Here is a 20,000-nt window from a genome sequence, read left to right as displayed (position 1 = left end):
CTGATATTTTATACGCCAGGTTTTTTCAAAGTGTGGGAGACTGAGCCTCGCCTCAGAGAACATATAGACAGCTGCACCACCCCCACCCCCACCCCCCCCCCCCCCCCCCCCCCCCATTATTATTGCATTACTATTATTGTTGTATGCTCCACTCGGGCATAACAACGACTTCCAAAAATTTTGTAAACATTTTTATCCTATATTCTTTAAGATTTTAAAACGTCTTTATCCTTCTTTTTTCAAATATCTTCTTTTAAAAATTGTATACATCTTTATCCAGTCTGAAGGACTTTTACTCATTTTTTTAACACCTCTTTAGTTGGATACCCACCCCGTGCATTGTATCGAGTGTAAATTCTCTGCATGTTCATCCCCTACGTATAGAGTTGCGTTCGCATGCGTGCCCGTGCGTGCGTGTATCTTTACTACCACACCGTTGCCAAATCAGCTGTAGTATTCTGATTGGGGTTTATTTGAACAATTGAAAAGTCTGTTGAACTTGGAGCCGGGATGTTCTTCAGCTCAGAAACATCTGTAGTCCATACACACACGCACGCACGCACGGTCGCACGCACGCACGCACACACACACACACACACACACACACACACACACACACACACACACACACACACACACACACACACACACACATACACAGAGTTTTTAATGTCATTAGATGCTGTGTGCCACTGCAGTGCGTCTCCCAGGCTTCAGGACGTACGTGGACCCCCACACCTACGAGGACCCCAGCCAGGCCGTGAGCGAGTTCACCAAGGAGCTGCACGCTGCAGCCATCAACATCGACAAGGTGGTGGGAGCAGGTGAGACCACAGGAAAACATACACTGTATATACAGCATGCATGCACACACAGACCTATAGGTTAGTCTCGCCAGGAATTTGCTTTTTTTGTGTGTGTGATCAATGCGATCAAAAATGCTTAATTTTGCAGCTGTTTTTCTGAAAAAATTGCAATGCATTGCAATTGCGGGAACTGGCAAAAATTGCAAGTTGAGGAACCTGTTCTGCCATTTTTGCAGAGAAATTGCAGGGAATTTTGGCAAACTTGCAAGCAATTAATTATTGCTATCGCAAACTCAGAATTTCATGATTAGGGTGAAACTAAGACCAAAATGCAAAACGCCATCATTTAGTTTCATATTCACTATTTTTCTGAAAATAAGTTTCTGATAGCTGTGATTATCCCACTAATTTCCAATGCAGTTTCATGGATTTTCTAACATGACATGAAACCTGTGGCAGTAAATGTAGAGAACTGGACTCAGTGTAGAAACTGAATAAATTGGACCTCCGAAATTACATTAATTCTCTTCAGGTTTATATGTGGAAAAAGCAGGCCTAACTAAATCAAATCAAATCAAATCAAATCAAGTCAAATAATTAAGAAGCAAGAATTTCCTGAAAACAATCTGAAAGTAAATTGGAATGTGAATCCAAGTTAAACAAATAAATAATACAAATTAATAAAAATTATAAGACTACCAAGAAGCTGAGGAGAAAAATTGTCTTTCTGTATAGGAATAAGTCTTGCTTTTCATTCTATACTAGAAAATCCATTGTACAGTCGCTAATAATGTGTGTTTTTGATGATGGCGATGTGGTGTTTATACAGGCCTCATCCACCATCTTGAAGCCGCTTGATGCAGTTTATCATAGTGCTCTGCGTTTTGTAAGGGCTGATGGATTTCTTACACACTGCTGTATTTTATATGAAAAGGTGGGCTGACCCTCACTGACGGCTCCAAGAGAGCAACAGTCTTTTATTCATTTACAAAGCTCTAACTGGCAAGCGTCCTTTATATCTGTCCTTGCTTCTCAGTCTCAACAATGCAAGTTATCCAACACGCGCTCGCGGTCACATCAGACTGTTTATTCAGCATGTGAGGACTGAACAGGGAAAGACTGCTTTTTCATTCTATGCCCCTGGTAAATAGGTGGAATGGGGCAATAGGCTCCAGGACCAGGAGCATTTGGTCTCTTTAGATTAATTTAGAGTGCTCCTCGAGGGTACCTTGCACGAGGAGTACTCGTGTTTTACTTGATGTGCTTTTATCATGTGTTTTGACTGTTTGTCTGTATCTTGTCTCTCTGTAATTTTCAAGGGTGCCCTGTTATAACATTTATAAAAGTTACACAATTTTTGTAACTTTTATAAATGTTATAACAGGGCACCCTTGAAAATGAGAGCCTGCTCTCAAGGGCCACCCCTATATAAATAAAGGTCAAATACAATAAATAAAATAAAAATAAGTTCACCCAAACACTACCACAAAACAGACATGACTCAGTCCATCCTTGTTAAAATTCAAAAACTAAAAAAATCTGAAAACAGTTTTAGGATCAATTGTAATGTAAATCAAATACGACACTATAAAAGAAAAGTAACAGTAATAATAATAATCATAATAATAAAGCATGGGAAGTGTTACAAAGTTACAAATAAACATAAACAGAGAATAAAGAAAAAGAATAATGACATTTATTAATGTGGCGAATAAAACTATAATACCTCGGTGCACCCACACATATACTACTGTACATGTCAAACTCTCTCTGTGTATGCAAATTACACACACACACACACACACACACACACACACACACACACACACACACACACACACACACACACACACACACACACACACACACACACACACACACACACACACACACACAGCTGCCATATAACACAGCTGGGAAGGAGAAATCATTTAACGCCCCCAGCTTGAGATCCCTCCGTCCCAACACACCTCCACCATGCAGGCAGAGATGGAGGGATGAAAGAGTGGAGAGAGAGAGAGAGAGAGAGAGAGAGAGAGAGGAGGTAGCTCACTCTCTCTCCAGCTGGGAGATTGGTTTTCACCCCCCTATGGCTCCCTCGCTGTACTGTACCTTCCAGTGGATGAGGAAGCCATTTTAGTAAAGGTGCAGATATCTGACCAGAAAATGACTTTGATAGAAGTTATAGTCACCTAGAATATTAGGCTACTTCAGTAAAAGTCCTCTCGTCTTGTCTTGTCTCATCCCCTCCTCTCTCCTCTCCTCTCCTCTCCTCTCCTCTCCTCTCCTCTCCTCTCCTCTCCTCTCCTCTCTTCTCTTCTCTTCTCTTCTCTTCTCTTCTCTTCTCTCCTCTCCTCTCCTCTCCTCTCCTCTCCTCCCCTCCCCTTCCCTCCCCTCCTCTCCTCTGCATCTCTCTCATCTCCTCTCTTCTCTCCTCCACTCCTCTCCTCTGCTCCTCCTCCTCTCCTCTCCTCTCCTCTCTCCTCTTCGCTCCTCCCCTCTCCTCTCTCCTCCTCTCCTCTCCTCCTCATCTCCCCTCCTCTCCTACTCTCCTCTCTCCGCCTCTCCTCTCCTTTTCACTCTCTGATGTGTCTAGCAGCAGTGCAGAGGGAGGGTAATGTCTAGTGATTCATGGTGGGTGCAGACAGGAGAGATGGGGCTAAAGCACACAGGCTAACGGCTGGTCGCTCTCCAGAGCCTCCACACTGTAAAGCTGTCAGAGAGGCCTGAGAGCCTAATACCCCTGTCTGCATACCGCACCACGCCTAACTCCACTGCACGTTTTTCATTGTGCATCGCCGCCACCAAGCGTATTTATCACCGTGTTAAACTTATTCGTGTATGGCCGGAGGTGGCGAGTGGAAGAAGCACCATCTCCGATGATGCAGTTATTTGCAGTGGCGAACTGTGCCTATCAGAACCGGGCCTTCTATGCAGTAACCCCCCCCCCCCACACACACACACACAATAATATATATAGCCTACTGTACGTGCAAGTCTCAGGTCTCTGTGCGCACTGCGTGGGTCTTTTTACGAATTGGTGAGGGCCGACTATTATGAGTTGTCTTCCACAGCCAGGTTCTTTAGGTCGCTGTATCGTTACAGTCTGTCAGTAACACAACTACAGTTTAACAATTAGCTGAATACACAGAAAGACTCCGAAATTACAAGCACAACGAACTCTAAAACCCGCGGACAGGTCCAAAACTCCCCCTGCCCACCGACATCAGCTGCCCCAGCCCCCAGCACCACCAGCAATAAAACATTTTTTTTTAACTTACCAATTACGATCACTTGATGACAAAACCCATTGTCTTGAAAAGCAACAAGCAAACCCTCCAAGCTAGCCTGGAAATGGCAAAAATATAGCTTGACAGCTCCAGATTAAATCGTTTGAAAACTACCACTGTGCGTCCATTTCCTCATCACAACCCCATGTCACAACAACCACATCATCATAAACTCCCCCCTCCTTGTCGTCCGTCTCGTCTCCTGGTTGGCTTGGATTCGCGAATTCCTCGAAATATCCCACCCACAACTCAACTAATTGTGATTGGCTAACGCCACAACTAAATGATATTCTGATTGGTTAAGACACCTGTCATCAAAATTGTCATCCTCATGTCATGACTAGAGTCGGTCTTCGCGAAGGGTTGCTGTCAATCAATACCATTTGCCGGTGGAGGCTGGTCCAAATATTTAACCCCATATTTGCTGAAACAAAGTGAGTCCAAGATCTGAACAATTTAGCGACAATATTACTGTTATTTCAGTGAATAAAAACTAATAAATCACAAATACAATGAAATCATTTATTAGGGGGAAATTCTTTTCTTTTCAATTTCTTCTTGGGCCTTCAGTGAATACCTAGAAGGCCCTGACGGTTCGCCATTTGATCTACATATTGTAGAATTAATCAATACTCCATGGTTGTTGAATTGATTCAAATGTGACATTTTGATGGGATTTCATTAATTGTGTGGCCCATGATGCTGTTTCAGAAGCAGTGTATTTATTTACGTACATCTGTATATTCCTACCTATTAAACAAACAGATATTTTTACATGTGTAGGCTATAGCCTATATGAACGAAACATCTAATTACAGTAAGCGTTGTTGTTTTTTCTGCCAGAGAGAGAGAGCAAGAGAGAGATGAAATGATGCTCACTGCATGTGAGGGCAAACTATTTTTAATGCATGGATTTGAAAGGATAAAAGGTTAACAAAATAGATTAAGAGTATTTCGTTTGATAAAGAATACAATGTTATTGGTATATGATGCAATGGGGATTACAGCATGCATGGGCAAATTCATTCAAATTCATTTGCAGAAACAGTTGCATTCTTAAAATGAATAGATAACACCTGTTTGATATTCCCTTGACTGCAAATTAAAAATAACATTATTTTGGTGATTTATGTGAAAATTACCATTATAACCACACCCATTTAAACCGTTTGCGCCTGGCAGGAGGGTGGGAGAACCCGCCCACAATTAGCGATGCGCGCAGCATTATTCGGGCACAAGACAGACGCTAATACAAAATGACCGATAGGGCCCATAGTCTGTAGATGCAGCAAACAGGCCAATGACAATTTGTTGATGTACTTTCTGTCAGCAGATAGTCAATTCAGTATCAACATTGGATTATCCAAATCAAATGTTTCCACAATTTGTACTTTGAAAACTAGAACATGTGTCGTGAGCAAGAGTCGCCGTGGAAGATTACAAACGGGAGCTGTGATTTATGCGTTTGACGTTTTGGCCCACACTCTGTGTGCGTCCCATTGTTTTCTAAAGGCCCACAAGACAATATACAGCATCGCCCTGCTTCCTCCAGCCCCATCTGTCTCCATTAAACACGTGAAGCACACTTTGATCCGCCTGCCAAGCGGCCATCGTGCGTTCGAAGACAAAACACATGCCGCTTCCACGGCTCAGACCTTCACATCAAAGCAGGCTACGCTACGGGGTTAGCGTTCCTAATCAAGCCTTATTAGACCAAGATCGTCTTTCTGCGAGTGACCACATGAAAGGTCCGCAGGCCTGTCTGTCCACTACACAGCCAAGGCCAGAGGAGCGAGCGCGGCCGCGGCAGGAATCGAACAGGCGGCTCTGGTATTTAGACAGGTTGTAATTACGCCAGCGTAAGTTGTTCCAGACCCGCCCGCTCTGCTCCACAATTTGACCCCCACTTGATGGGAAACGATCGTACTGGACACAGAGAGAGAGAGAGCTGCATGCCTCAGCTCTGACATCACCTCGCATGAACACACACTCCATATTGCATATACATTGCGGAATAACACGCACGCACGCACGCGCACAGACACACACACACACACACACACACACACACATACACGCACGCACGCACGCACGCACGCACACACACACACACACACACACACACACACACACACACACACACACACACACACACACACACACTGTGTGTGTGTACACATACATGCACACACGCAGGCAAGATACACACACCCCACTCATCTCCTCCGGGCCAGCCAAGTCCCTGTCACAGGGTTGGCTGCCTTTGAAGTGGCTCCCTAGAATGCCTACAGTAAGGTACACGCACGCCCCACCCGCACACACGCACGCACGCGCACACACACACACACACACACACACACACACACACACACACACACACACACACACACACACACACACACACACACACACACACAAACATACACAAACACACACACACACACACACACACACACACACACACAAACACAAACACACACACACACACACACACACACACACACACACATCCGCTCACTGGCAAAGAATGCTAATTGGTCCCTCCCAGAGTGGATGTTGAGTCACGGTGTGTTTTAATACAAAGAAAGGAAAGTTCATGATGCGTTATTATCTGGGGCATCTGGGTAGTGCAGAGGTAGATTCCCTGCCCACCAACCAGAGGGTCACATGTTCAAGCCCCCGTGTTACCTCTCTGGCTTGGTCAGATGTTCCTACAGACAGAGGGAAGCTCTATACCTGCCTCTGCCATCCTACCGCTACAGCTCATTCAGAATGCTGCAGCCCATCTGGTGTTCAACCAACCTAAATTCTCTCATGTCACTCCTCTCTTCCGGGACCTTCACCGTGGGTTTCCTTCCACCTGTTAAACAACCTGAGTGGAAACACAGCAAAATTTGAAAATACCTTCGGGGGGGAGCGGCGGGGGGGAGGTGGAAAAGTTGGTGTATCGATAAAAGGACAAATCGAAAAGTGCAGTGGAAACAAATAAGCAAATCTTTTACCACACCACACTCCATTCAAAAACCATGCCATTTTAACTGAACAGTGTGCTCACCAAGCTTTCCGTCATGTTTTCCTCCTGAAAGTTTTCTCTTTACCTCACATTTATTCAGAGAACACGTGGTTAATTTCCATCGTTTCAGGGTTTGACTGCCATCTGGCGATATTTTAATCACGTCAATTGCTTGCGCCTCCTTTTCACCAACTCCTAATATATCTTACGCATAACGTAGTGGATGGAAACGCATAATTTCACATTTTCTTTTGCCGACTTTCTGAAAATCTTGTTAAAATTTGCAATACCTTTGGATGGAAACCCAACTACTGGTACTGGCTTACAGGGCAGTACACCAGACTGCTCCTTCCTATCTGCAATCTGGGCATGTTCCAAACCTCGCACCGCTCCCCCCGCTACTACACCCTTGCAGATCGCCTTGCCCCTCCTTCGCTACGTGGACTCAAAATTCGCTCATCCTGGTGTCGGTGCAGAAATGGCTCGCCTTCAATATCTGCTCGGGTAGGTATTTGATTAGCTGTACGTCGGGCACGTGGTGTGGTGGGATTAACGTGGGCAAAATGGCCGACAGCTTTAGATTAGCTAACACTAAACTACTGATGTTATCAGACATGATAGACATTAAAAATATAAATCAGGGTTAGGGTTAGGGTTAGACCCATGGGTTAGACACCGTTGTGGACCCCGAGACTAAAAACACACTTCCTTCTATTAAAAAATATAAATAAATAAAATGCTGCTTATTCCTCCAAGTATTGACAAATGCTACTTATTTGTTTTATAAGGTCTTGGCTGATGCAGATTGTGTTGCACAGTTGACACTACTGTTGACAAAATGTGATATTGTAAGTTGCTTTGGATAAAAGCGTCTGCTAAATTACATAATGTAATGTAATGTAATGTAAAGACACAATTGGCCGTGTCTGCGGGTGGGAAGGCGGTGGGGTATGAGTCGTGGTCACTGCACTAGCACCTCCTCTGGTCGGTCTGGTATGTACTGTACTGAACCGTACTGTACTGTGGCCATAAAGAATTCAACAATGATTCCCTTCCAAAACCAATAAATACATGTGCTTGAGTAATGGCCGTTGATGAAGTGGTAATCAGCGAGGTTATTTTTGGCAGCCATCTTGGGTCCTCAGTGCTCACTGGCATGCTGTTTCTGCACTTCACCTGTCAATCAAACAGTGTCTCCAGCATTGTGACGTCCTTTTTCTCCACCGGAAAAAAAATACGACGAAATCACAGAGATGAAGATTGGCTGGAAGATGCAGTAACGTAGTGTATCAGACCCAGAGAGAGATCTGCAGCGTGCATTAACGTAGTGTATCAGACCCAGAGAGAGATCTGCAGCATGCAGTAACGTAGTGTATCAGACCCAGAGAGAGATCTGCAGCATGCAGTAATGTAGTGTATCAGACCCAGAGAGAGATCTGCAGCATGCAGTAACGTAGTGTATCAGACCCAGAGAGAGATCTGCAGCATGCAGTAATGTAGTGTATCAGACCCAGAGAGAGATCTGCAGCATGCATTAACATAGTGTATCAGACCCAGAGAGAGATCTGCAGCATGCAGTAACGTAGTGTATCAGACCCAGAGAGAGATCTGCAGCATGCAGTAATGTAGTGTATCAGACCCAGAGAGAGATCTGCAGCATGCAGTAACGTAGTGTATCAGACCCAGAGAGAGATCTGCAGCATGCAGTAATGTAGTGTATCAGACCCAGAGAGAGATCTGCAGCATGCAGTAACGTAGTATATCAGACCCAGAGGGAGATCTCCAGCATGCAGTAACGTGTGTAACGTGTTACGTGTATCCGCGTAAGAACTCTCATGGGTCTGGTGTTGAGACTAAATACCACATGACCTCTGTATTTGGCGAAATCTGTAATTAAGTGTTGCGTCTATGTTTGTATGTAATAGGTTATAAGCTATCTTTATTGATGTTACTTCATTCTTCAGTGAAGAGATGAAAGCAGCCGATCAACTAGCAAAAATGGATTAATTAATTAGGCGTCTGTGTAGTGTAGACTCAAAAGCACTCGCCTCCCACCGCAGGGCCCCGGGTTCAATTCCCGGCAGCGGCACTTCCGGCTTGGTCAGACGTTCCTACAGACACAATTGACCGTGTCTGTGGGTGGGAAGCCGGTGGGATATGAGTCCTGATCGCTGCACTAGCGCCTCGTCTGGTCAGTCGGGGCGCCTATTCAGGGGGGGAGGGGAACTTGGGGGAATAGCACGATCCTTCCACGTGCTAGTCTACAACACTCCCCAGATTCCCAGATCGGCAGAGGGGGTGGAGCAACAACCGGGACAGGGAATTGGCCTTTTTCACAGCAGCCATTTGGTGTCTAAAAGGCAGGGTAAACACAGGTGCAACCAAAACTTTAATGAGGGTTTCCAACTTCCAATCCAGGTGTTCCAGTGCTGGGGCCTTCATTAATGTTTTGGTTGCACCTGTGTTTACCATGCCTGTTAGACACAACATGACTGCTGTGATAAAGGCCCATTGGCCAAGTACAATTGGGGCAAAAACTTGATAAAAAAGTGATTAATGATGTCTATGTCATGATGTGATTGGACAGAGTCTGTACTTGTCGATGTTGAAGCTGATGCTTTTTGTTTGCATGCCGTGTTTGTTGTCAGGTGAGTTTGGAGAGGTGTGCTCTGGTCGTCTCAAGCTGCCCAGTAAGAAGGAGATCTGTGTGGCCATTAAGACGCTGAAGGCAGGATACACCGACAAGCAGAGGCGGGACTTCCTGGCCGAGGCGTCAATCATGGGACAGTTTGACCACCCCAACATCATCAGACTGGAGGGGGTGGTGACACGCAGTGAGTGCATGCACACACACACCCATGCGCGCGCGTACGAAAACCAAGGCCCATTAGGAAACTGAGTATCTGAAATCCACTTTATCAATTTCAAGATTCAAGATTCAAGATTATTTTAATTGTCCCGAGGGAAATTTGTCTTGGACATACAGGCTGCCACATAGGTACACAGTGCCATAACAAAAACAAAAAAAACAATAGTGCATAGCACACCAGTGCCGACATGTGCAAACACACAACCAAAGTGCAAACATCAATAATTTACAGTACAATCAACAATACATTACCTATGACCTGAGTTTAGGAGACTGACTGATATGGGGATGAAAGAGTATTTGTATCTGTTGAGGTGTCTTTTTTTGTTCTTGATTGGGACTCTGTAACGCCTGCCAGATGGAAGCAGTTCGTATTCTGAATACAAGACATGAGAGGGGTCAGCAATGATCTTCCTAGCTTGTCTGATTACAGTTTTCTCAAAGAGTATTTGAAGGGTGGGGTGCTCCCTCACCCCCATCACTTTCATTGCAGTATGAGCCAGTCTATTTATTTGTGATTTCAGCTTAACTGGTAAGTTGCCAAACCAAGCAGATATACCGTAACGAAAAATGCTCTCTATAACAGCATGATAAAATAATAACAAAATCCTCTGTCCGACCCCAAACACCCTGAGTCGTCGCAGGAAGTACAGTCGCTGCTGGATCCTAGAGCACACAGAGTTTACATGGACATTCCAAGATAGGTTACAATCAATATGTACACCCAAGTATTTGTATGAATGGACCTGGGCAATTTGGGCATTGTGGACTAACACTGGGGAATGATCCCCCAGGTGCCCTGGATCAAAAATAATTTCCTCTGTTTTTTTTGTATTTACAATGAGGTGATGGTCCTCACACCACTGTACAAACCTTTCGACCTCCAGACTATAACTCGAAATGTCTGTGTCTGTGTCTATAAGACCCAAGATGGCAGTATCGTCTGAAAATTTAATAACGAAAATTCCTGAATGAATACTTCTACAATCGTTTGTGTACACTGTAAAAAGAGGGGGCGAACTCACACATCCCTGGGGGACACCTGTGTTGATCACCTTGGGCTCAGACAGTGCCTGGTTCACTCGGACTTGCTGGGTCCTGTTGGTTAAGAATGAGTGATACCACCTGATGATATATGGGTTAATTGAATAGACTCTTTAGAAGTCTGCCTGGTTATATAAAAGTTGAATAATAATAATAATAATAATAATAATAAAAAAAAACATTGCATTCAAGTCATCTCAATGATCCAATTTTGAGTCCTACACATTTGATTTAAAAAGTATTTAAATATAAATAGGTGTTAGTCCATTTGGTGAAACAAATATAAAGCCTTTCTTTGGAGATAATTGGCAAAAGAAATTGATTCCACAATTGTGCTATCTTTGACAAATGGCTCCAGCGTGGTGAGCGCTCAGTGAGAGAGCAGAGTAATGTTACGCTACAGGAGTTTGATGGAGTTGGGCCGTCTGGGGTGTAAATCTCTGCAGGTCAGAGCTCTGATCAATGCTGTGTCCAGAGCAGGCGTGAGTCTATAAATCCATACCTGTGCCTCTCTCTCTCTCAGATCTCTCCCCTCTGGGCCTCTTCATCAGACTGTCTTTGGCACAGACACAGGCCTGTTCAAACAGGAACCACTGCCCAAACAGACAGGACCCCCCCCCCCCCCCCCCCAAACAGGAAGTAATGATTCTGAGTCAGAACTCAGTCACTGAGAAGTGGACGTGGCCTCCGTCACTCTGACTTCCTAAGCAGCTCTGCCAGTTCAAGAGTAGAATTAAAAAAAGTAGAAGCACTCTGAGAGCGCAGGGCCAATTATAGTCCTGTCTGCTGTGATATGCACATTCCGTGAGTCGGATCGGATCCGCTCTAAAATATACTGGGTTTGTTCTCAGCCCATTCTCACTCGAAACCCATCTCAGAGCCCTGCTTTGGCAAGCACCTTTAAAGCAGCACGGGCCGACCGTTCAAAAGCACTCGGCAGCTGTAGGTTCAGGCAAAGGTCAAGCACCCCTCGGGCTTGTCGTTCAGAATGAGTTGAGAAATACGGTAGTACCACCCTGGTTTTGGGTTAGGGCAGGGCGCTTGAAGACCCCTGGGTCTCCCTGGGTCCCCTAACCCTAACCACACAATGCCTAAACCTAAAGACCACTTACCCAAGGCCTAAACCTCTAGACTACCTACCCAATGCTTATCGTGCGTTCCTTTATCGCAAAATAACTGGGATGTGGAGGCTAAATGACATCACATCCGTTTTGTTAGCGTACCATTTGCAGAAAACTTGAGCTGGGAAGTTCACTGTTCATTGGTCAGATCCAGTCGCTAGACAAGCTAGCCATTGTTAGCAATAACAATTGACAACATGGCATTTTGCGCATACAAACACTGCAGCCTCATGTCCACACAGATAGAAGTTAGGCAGTGCTGTATTTACAGCTGTGAGACACAAACAAAACAGAAGTGCTAAACAATATAACTACGATTACTACTAGCCTACTGTTGTTGTGCGGCGCAGCCATCTTGGAATTTTTGAGGTTGGGGCTGCTGAGGCTCCTACGAGTTTGGAACGGGAAATACCAGCTCTGATGACGTCACCGCCCACCTCATGACCTTTGAAGTCGTAAGATTACCAGTCCCCAGTTATAAAGGAATGCACGATTAAACCTAATCTGTGTAATCCTCCTTATCGGGCTTGTTTTATGCCTCCGCCGGCGGATGGATTCGGGTTGTCCGTCCGTACTTAGGTCCGTATGTCCGGCCAGCGATCTCTGAGGAATGCCTTGACGGAATTTCATCAAATTTGCCTCAAACGCCGACTTGGACTCAAGGATGAACTGATTAGATTTTGGTGGTCAAAGTTCAAGGTCACTGTGACCTTTCGAACGCCATTTTCAAGCTTGTTATCGCGATATCTCAGGAACGCCTTGATGGAATTTCTTCCAATTTGCCTCAAATGTCCACTTGGACTCAAGGATGAACTGATTACATTTTGGTGGTCAAAGGTCAAGGTCACTGTGACCTTTCAAGCTCGGTAACGCATTTCTTCACATTTGGCTCAAACGTCGAAGTCTGGACAGACATGGATGTCGACTGCTCACTTATATCTACAGTGCAGCCGTTCTAGTTGTCTCATAAATCTGACAACACTATATGTACTCACACTGTTTTTTTTTTTTAATAATGTTTTTATTGGAGTAGTCAGATAATATACAGGTAACATCATAACATTTGTCTCATTTTCTCCCACCCTTGACCCCCCACCCCCTCCCACTCCCACCCATCATGTTTGATATTGGATATTTTCACAATCTTTGGGTTTCCAAAAATAAACTGACAAACAAAATCACCACAACAAAAACAAACTAATATGAAAGTGTAGTTAGCAGGTTCTCTCAGTCACACGTCAAATAGTAAAGGTAGGTATACTAGAGAGAGAGATATCGATAACCAACAACAAAAACAACAATAACGACCATTAAAAAAAAAAAAAAAAAAAAAAAAAAATTACAGGATTGCAAAAAACATCAAGGTTCTGATTCTCCGCTTCCATCATGAGACCAAGCTCTGTTGCTATATTTATAGAAATCCGAAATATAAGCTATAAATCTGACAACACTATATGTACTCACACTGTTAACGTCCAGCCAGCCAGGGACAGGGCTATAGAGACACTGCAAAACGCGTCATCATTCAGAAGCCACGCCCAAGACGGGGGAAAATACAAGGAAGCACTGCCTGACGACTGCAGCTGGCAAAACAAACCGCGGCTAACCGGGGCGAACGGAGGAACTCTCATCAGATATAAATAGTTTTGCGGGGTTTTACAGGGATTCAGACAGTTTTCTTTTTAGATAATGTCAAAAGATTATTTCAGTACACTTCCTCCAACAGAGAGGGAAAGGTACATTGAGAAAATGAACTCAGTTGGCCTGGAGCACTGTCCCTTTTCATTGCCCAAACAACGCTGGATAAACGATCCCACACAGTGGCCTGAAGTGAAATACTATGACATGAGCTTTTAGGCATGTTTAAATGAATGAAAATAACGCTGGTGTAACATCAGACAGATGGCATCAGACGCGCTGGCGTTCTCCTACAGTATGTCACATAGTTGCACACAAAGATCGTATATACGGAAGATGAACACTCCAACTTACTTCCTTGACAGCTAAATCCACATTTTCTTCTCGCCAATTCTCAATGGCTTCCTTGTTTTGCTCGGGAGTACAAAAAAACATTAATTGGCGATTTTTTACATTTGTTGTGTGCGCAGCCCACCACACAACAGCTTTTAGCTATGTTTAATTCAAGGGAAATGACGCTGGTGAATGGGAGTGAACGGACCTATTTCCCCCGTGATGGGCGTGGCCTATTTCATGCAGTGTCTCTATCTGTACTCACACAGGCCTACATTGTTGCTGTTTTTAGACTGAGACAAGGGCAAGGCAGTATCCCAGTATGTCTCTCGTAACGGGACAAGCCCCGTCTTTTATTGTCACACGAACACCACAACACATGCATGCGGCCACAACACACTCATGCTGACGGTGGCCGGTGAAAAGTGTCCTCTGCATTTAACCCATCCAGGCATGTCCTTTCCTCCGGGGGGCAGGCCAGGAGCAGTGGTCGCTTTCTCGTACAGCGCCCGGGGACCAACTTCGGATGTTGTCGTCACTGGTCGGTTGACGATGACGATCTGATCTTCTGCATGTTTTTAGTGGGGGGGTTATATACGGAGGAACCCCCTGGGGGAGCACGGGGAGAACATGCAAACTCCACACAGAGAGAAAGGCCCTTACGACGAGATACCCCACCTGGGCAGTAGGCACTGAAGATATGGGGGGGAACACAACCACAGCGCCCACAGTGTCCCAGGCGAGAATCGAACTCAGGACCTTCTGACTGTGAGGCGACAGCTCTACCACTGAGCTACCGTGCCCCACACGTGTGTGTGTGTGTGTGTGTGTGTGTGTGTGTGTGTGTGTGTGTGTGTGTGTGTGTGTGTGTGTGTGTGTGTGTGTGTGTGTGTGTGTGTGTGTGTGTGTGTGTGTGTGTGTTCTTGTACAGCTATCTTAGTGAGGATCAATGTGAGTATTATACCTGTGAAGTGAGGACATTTTGGCCGGTCCTCACTTCCTCACACACGTTCAAAGTGCTGTTTGAAGGTTAAGACTTGAGCCCCTTTCAGCCCCTTTCAGTGAACTCCAGAAGATATCCAGAGCAATGCTCATTTTGACAGCACATTTTGATTTAGTTTGAGTGATAGTCTTTTGACTAAAATGCCATTTATTTTTAGTCATATTTCAGTAATCTGAAAAATTTGAGTCAAGTTTTAGTTGACTAAATATCATAAGATTTTAGTTGTCTAAATCGACTAAAATCTAACGAGCTTATTTACAGCAGGACTCAACCCCAAAACACTTTTTTCAGCTTATATATAGCCCCCATCCCCACATGTTTTTTTCATGTGATCATTACTGTGTAGTTCACGCCAGAGCCATAATAGGAGAGTTGCAACATCTGCATTCACTCCAATGGACCCATTTTTAGTGCGAGCCCTTTAACATCGCAATGCATCATGGATAATTGCCTACTGTGGCTAATGTTAGCAGCTAGTTAGTTATGTTACATGGCAGTAAAACGCCACTGAATGACCAAATTGATATAACTTTTAACCATTTTGAGTAACATTGTTTCCATATGGACCACCAGCATTAGTTTGTTGTTTTTTTTGTTTTTTGTTTTATATTTTTTTCCAGATTTTTTATCAAATTTGTATCCCCCATTAGTGCTAATTTTTATTTGTTAGTTTGTTGTTTATAACGTGGCTATATTTATAACGTTCTCTATCTCTGATACACTGAAAATACTGGGAGGCAGGCCATAGCGTCTCTGTCGATGATTTGATTTGACAGTTCTGGGCACTGGCGTTGGCGTTGGCCAATCCTGGCGTGTTTCGCCCCCAAATCGAGTGTGTTCTGGCGCTAAGCGAGTGGGTTCTAGGACAACGAGGCTCTCTGAGGCACGAGCATTGACAGTACATAATATCTGGACCACCTTAGCTATATGATTTTGACACGGCAAAATGAAGCTCACTTCCCGAAATTGTTTGATTTCGTTTGATTGGATGAATGGATTTTCCTGTTGCATTGTGGGAAATCTGTTCAAACCTGGAGCCGGGAAAACAGGAAAGGGCGTGAGCGTGGACGGGACTCGGGGGAGGGTTTCCTCCGCCACGGCATCCATCTTGTTCATGTTATTTTCCCTGCTAGCCGTTAGCTTGGCTAACAAATGTTGCTAACGTTAGTTGCTATTGCTAGCCTTGCTCCATTGCTCTCACATTGAATACAATAGCCCGAAGAAAAACCAGAGTATTATTTCCTCCAGACCTCGCGCGGCGTCACCAGCCTGCCGCTTGCATCTTCCACAAAATCGAGGTAATCTTATTTTCTAACGTAACGCTAATTACATAGCATGACATTAACGCTAGCTACGTTAGACTAGAGTAGCATAAGTTAACGTTATACAACGTTAAACAGTATTGCATGCTGCACAGATTCGGACGTAGACAGAAAACAAACGCAGTTCTGTATACCTAGGTTACCTCTTTGAGATGAGGCAGACTCAAAGCATACTCATGATCTACCAGCTATAGCGTTATATATCTAGCTAACGTTAGAGCAACTATCAATCAATGAGAGGGAACAAGGGGGTTAAACTCCTCTGGATAGTTTATCCACCTCTGCATTTACAGTATTTACCTATTGCACGTAGTGTTGGGTAAGCAAACGTTAACGTTATACAGTGATTAACAGTGTCTAGTATTGCATGCTGCACAGATTCGGACGTAGACAGAAAACAAACGCAGTTCTGTTTACCTAGGTTACCTCTTTGAGATGAGGCAGACTCAAAGCATACTCATATGATCTACCAGCTATAGCGTTATATATCTAGCTAACGTTAGATCAACTATCAATCAATGAGGGGGAACAAGGGGGTTAAACTCCTCTGGATACTTTATCCACCTCTGCATTTACAGTATTTACCAATCGCACGTAGTGTTGGGTAAGCAGACATTAACGTTATACAGTGATTAACAGTGTCTAATTCGTTTCTTCCAGGGGTAGGCGCCGTCCAGTACCGATGGGACACACAACAGAGGATTATGATTTGTGACGATCAAAGCTATAATATTCTGTTCTCCTGAGATTAACGCTAAACTACATGTTACTGCTGATCAGTTGTTTCAACATAGGAAATTGCCATAACACACAAGCCAAATGCTGACATGAGAGATTTGCTTTGAACAAGTTGTAGCCTAGCTAGTATCTGCCAGTGACCGGAGAATATTGTTATATTTGCTTGTTTTAATGCTTTTGTCAATAAACATTGTCAACAAAGATAGCCTTGTTGTATATTATCATGTATCTGAATGTCGCAAATATGATCGCGCAGAACGATCCATTAGTTGTCTGGTCAGAGGCAGGTTGGATAAAATGATCAGATGTGATATAAAGATTGTTGATGTCGAGTGAACACGAACTACGAACCGAAGATTGGACCATGAGGACATGACGACGGAGAAACAAGCGATCAGCAGTCTGCTTCAATCAACGAATGCTTTATATTTATTGAAATGAAATATGGTGATATCTGGTGGTCTGAAATTACTCTCTCTAGCTAGGCTAACTGGCTCATATTATGTCATATTATTGTAACGTCTGAATCAGCGTTTCATAACTTTATAATAGCCTAACGTTACTGTATAGCCTGGATGACAAATGCTACCCATCCTTCCATTGGTGTATGCTGCCTTTAGCTTGTGGTATTATGGTACAGTAATATTGTCTAGCTACTAGACAGACAAGTTTATCTGAAATCAGGGTGACAAGATCCCTGCTGCTAGCTCGTCTGCCTTTCTGTGTCACAGAGTATCTAGCATGTTTACAGTATCTTAACAGACTGCATTACATGCTACACCATGCAAATATATTTCGATATAATTCAAACAATGGTTCCAATCCTTAACCATACCATGGTGGGCTGGACTGTGTATTGCTGTGAAAAAGTTAAATTTGATTGTTTCAAGTGTTACACGTGGTTACACGTTATATTTTTAATTGAGCTTTGCGGAATACCTCAACACAATTGTGTATCAGCTTTAAATGTCCAATATATACAGCATTAAACAAACGACCAGCAGCATTCAAATGTGCAAAAACGTTATATTTATTGAAATGTGGTGATCATGTCACAAGTCACATTACATAACGATATAGCGTTAGGTGTTCTTTTGATCAACAGACCTCGGGGGCTCTATACTGTTGCTACGTTGCTAGCTAGCTAGCCGCAGATCAGCTCTGAAGCCCCAACTTCAGAGCTGCCCGTCCACTAAAACCCGATTTCGATATAGCGTTTTAGGTGTTCTTTTGATCAACATACCTCATAACGGGGATCTATACTATTACGTGTGTCTACTAACATCATTAAAATATCATAAGGGTAACGCTGTTTCTGTTATTTTACTTTTAATCTCTGGCTACGTTGCTAGCTAGCTAGCTAGCCTGCCTTGGCAACTGGTTGGAATCATCTGGTTTCCTGTGGCTGGTGTAAATCAAAGAAAATCCCGCCCCCAAAGTTATAATTTTTATCGGCTCTTTTACTCGAAATGGGACCATAATTTAGAAAACGGAGCCCAGGAGAGCATGAAAAAGACTTGAAATTGTTTATTCAGACCATAAGCTCATTCGGAAAATGTTTATTTAAGACACAGAACGAGAGAGAAGTCGGCTCATTTTTACATTGGAGCCAATGTACGTGTCGTCACTTCCGGACCTGACGTGCGCCCCCCTGCGGACTTTTCGAATTAATGGAATTTCACGACTGGCTTCATACATTCCCTAATTCTGTTGCCCACTGGGCACGAGCCAACTACGTTAACATTGAGCAGTGCGGTAAATACAATATTCCTGGAATGCGAGTTTAACAAACCAGTTACATGTCCTCTGCATTCTACATCAAATGAAGACATTACTGTTTGTTTTATTTTGTATGTTACATACTTATTGGCCAAGTTATTAGTTAGTTTATGGGCTAGGAATTCTGCCAGGGTACTGGGACTATAGGCGGCCATCTTGCCTGCAGAATTTTCGAATCAAGTAGAATACTGTTTTGCCAGAAATCTGGGGGGTTTAGTCTGTTGTCTGGTGCTTTAAAGGTCCATTCCATAACTTCTAACTCTTACTGACACCGGTGGCCGCTAGAGTAACTGCAGGCAGCATGTGCTCGAGCTGGTGCTCGTGCACCGTACACCCACGCGCCCAGCAGCTGCCTGTGTGAGTACCGGATCTGCACTGCCTGGCTAAAACAAGGACAGCAGAGGTTGCTTTGTAATAAAAGTCACTTGAAAACGGCAACCTGGACAATGTATCAGCCAGATCAGCCTCGAGACGTCCCTGAAGGATTCTGGACGAATTAGCAGACATTATTGTGGCATGTTTGGTCGTCTTTCGGCTAGCGTTGGCTGTGGGGAAGTGGATACTAACGTTAGCATGAGCCAGGAAATAGCCTGCTCCTCCATACAGTCTAATGCCTGGGGCTGATGTTCCATAAGAATAACGGTAGTGACGTTAGGCATATTTATGACTGTTACATTATCCACACAAGACGGTAACGTTATTAGCGGAGCTTATGGGTCGTAAATCCATTAGATAGCCATGTTAGCAAGCAGCTAACGTAGCCGGCCAAAACCACAATATCACAGCAGCTAATAAGCTAACGTAAGGTACCTCCATGAACCGAAAACACAGCCCCGACTCTTGTTTCCCCCCAGACATCAGGTCTCATTGTTGCTGTTTGTCCAGACGGGCTTCACTAGATCTTTTTTTTTTTCTTTTTCTGTGTGGACTTTTTACTGGACTCTGTGTTGTTGGTTGTTTGCTGACATTCATTGACTGCATTAGCTAGCGAACATAATGTTAGCCTGTGTTAGCCTTCTTCTTCGTTGGTGTTGGTGTAGTGGT

General features: G+C 44.1%; 1 protein-coding gene across 1 annotated transcript in view; it reads left to right on the top strand.

The window, feature by feature from the left end:
* epha3 (eph receptor A3) overlaps positions 1-20,000 on the top strand; it is a gene marked incomplete at both ends in the record, with an annotated part of 207,816 nt that overhangs the window by 136,743 nt on the left and 51,073 nt on the right. The window contains 2 exons of the mRNA XM_083638195.1: positions 699-824; positions 9,758-9,943. Of these exons, the coding sequence (XP_083494321.1) occupies positions 699-824; positions 9,758-9,943 (312 nt within the window). The remainder of the gene's footprint in view (positions 1-698; positions 825-9,757; positions 9,944-20,000) is intronic.

Source organism: Poromitra crassiceps (assembly GCF_964638095.1).
Source record: "Poromitra crassiceps genome assembly, chromosome: 6".
In the NCBI taxonomy this organism is placed as follows: domain Eukaryota; kingdom Metazoa; phylum Chordata; class Actinopteri; order Beryciformes; family Melamphaidae; genus Poromitra; species Poromitra crassiceps.
Note: the sequence above shows the minus strand (reverse complement) of the source record. Positions and strands in the feature narration are given on the sequence as shown.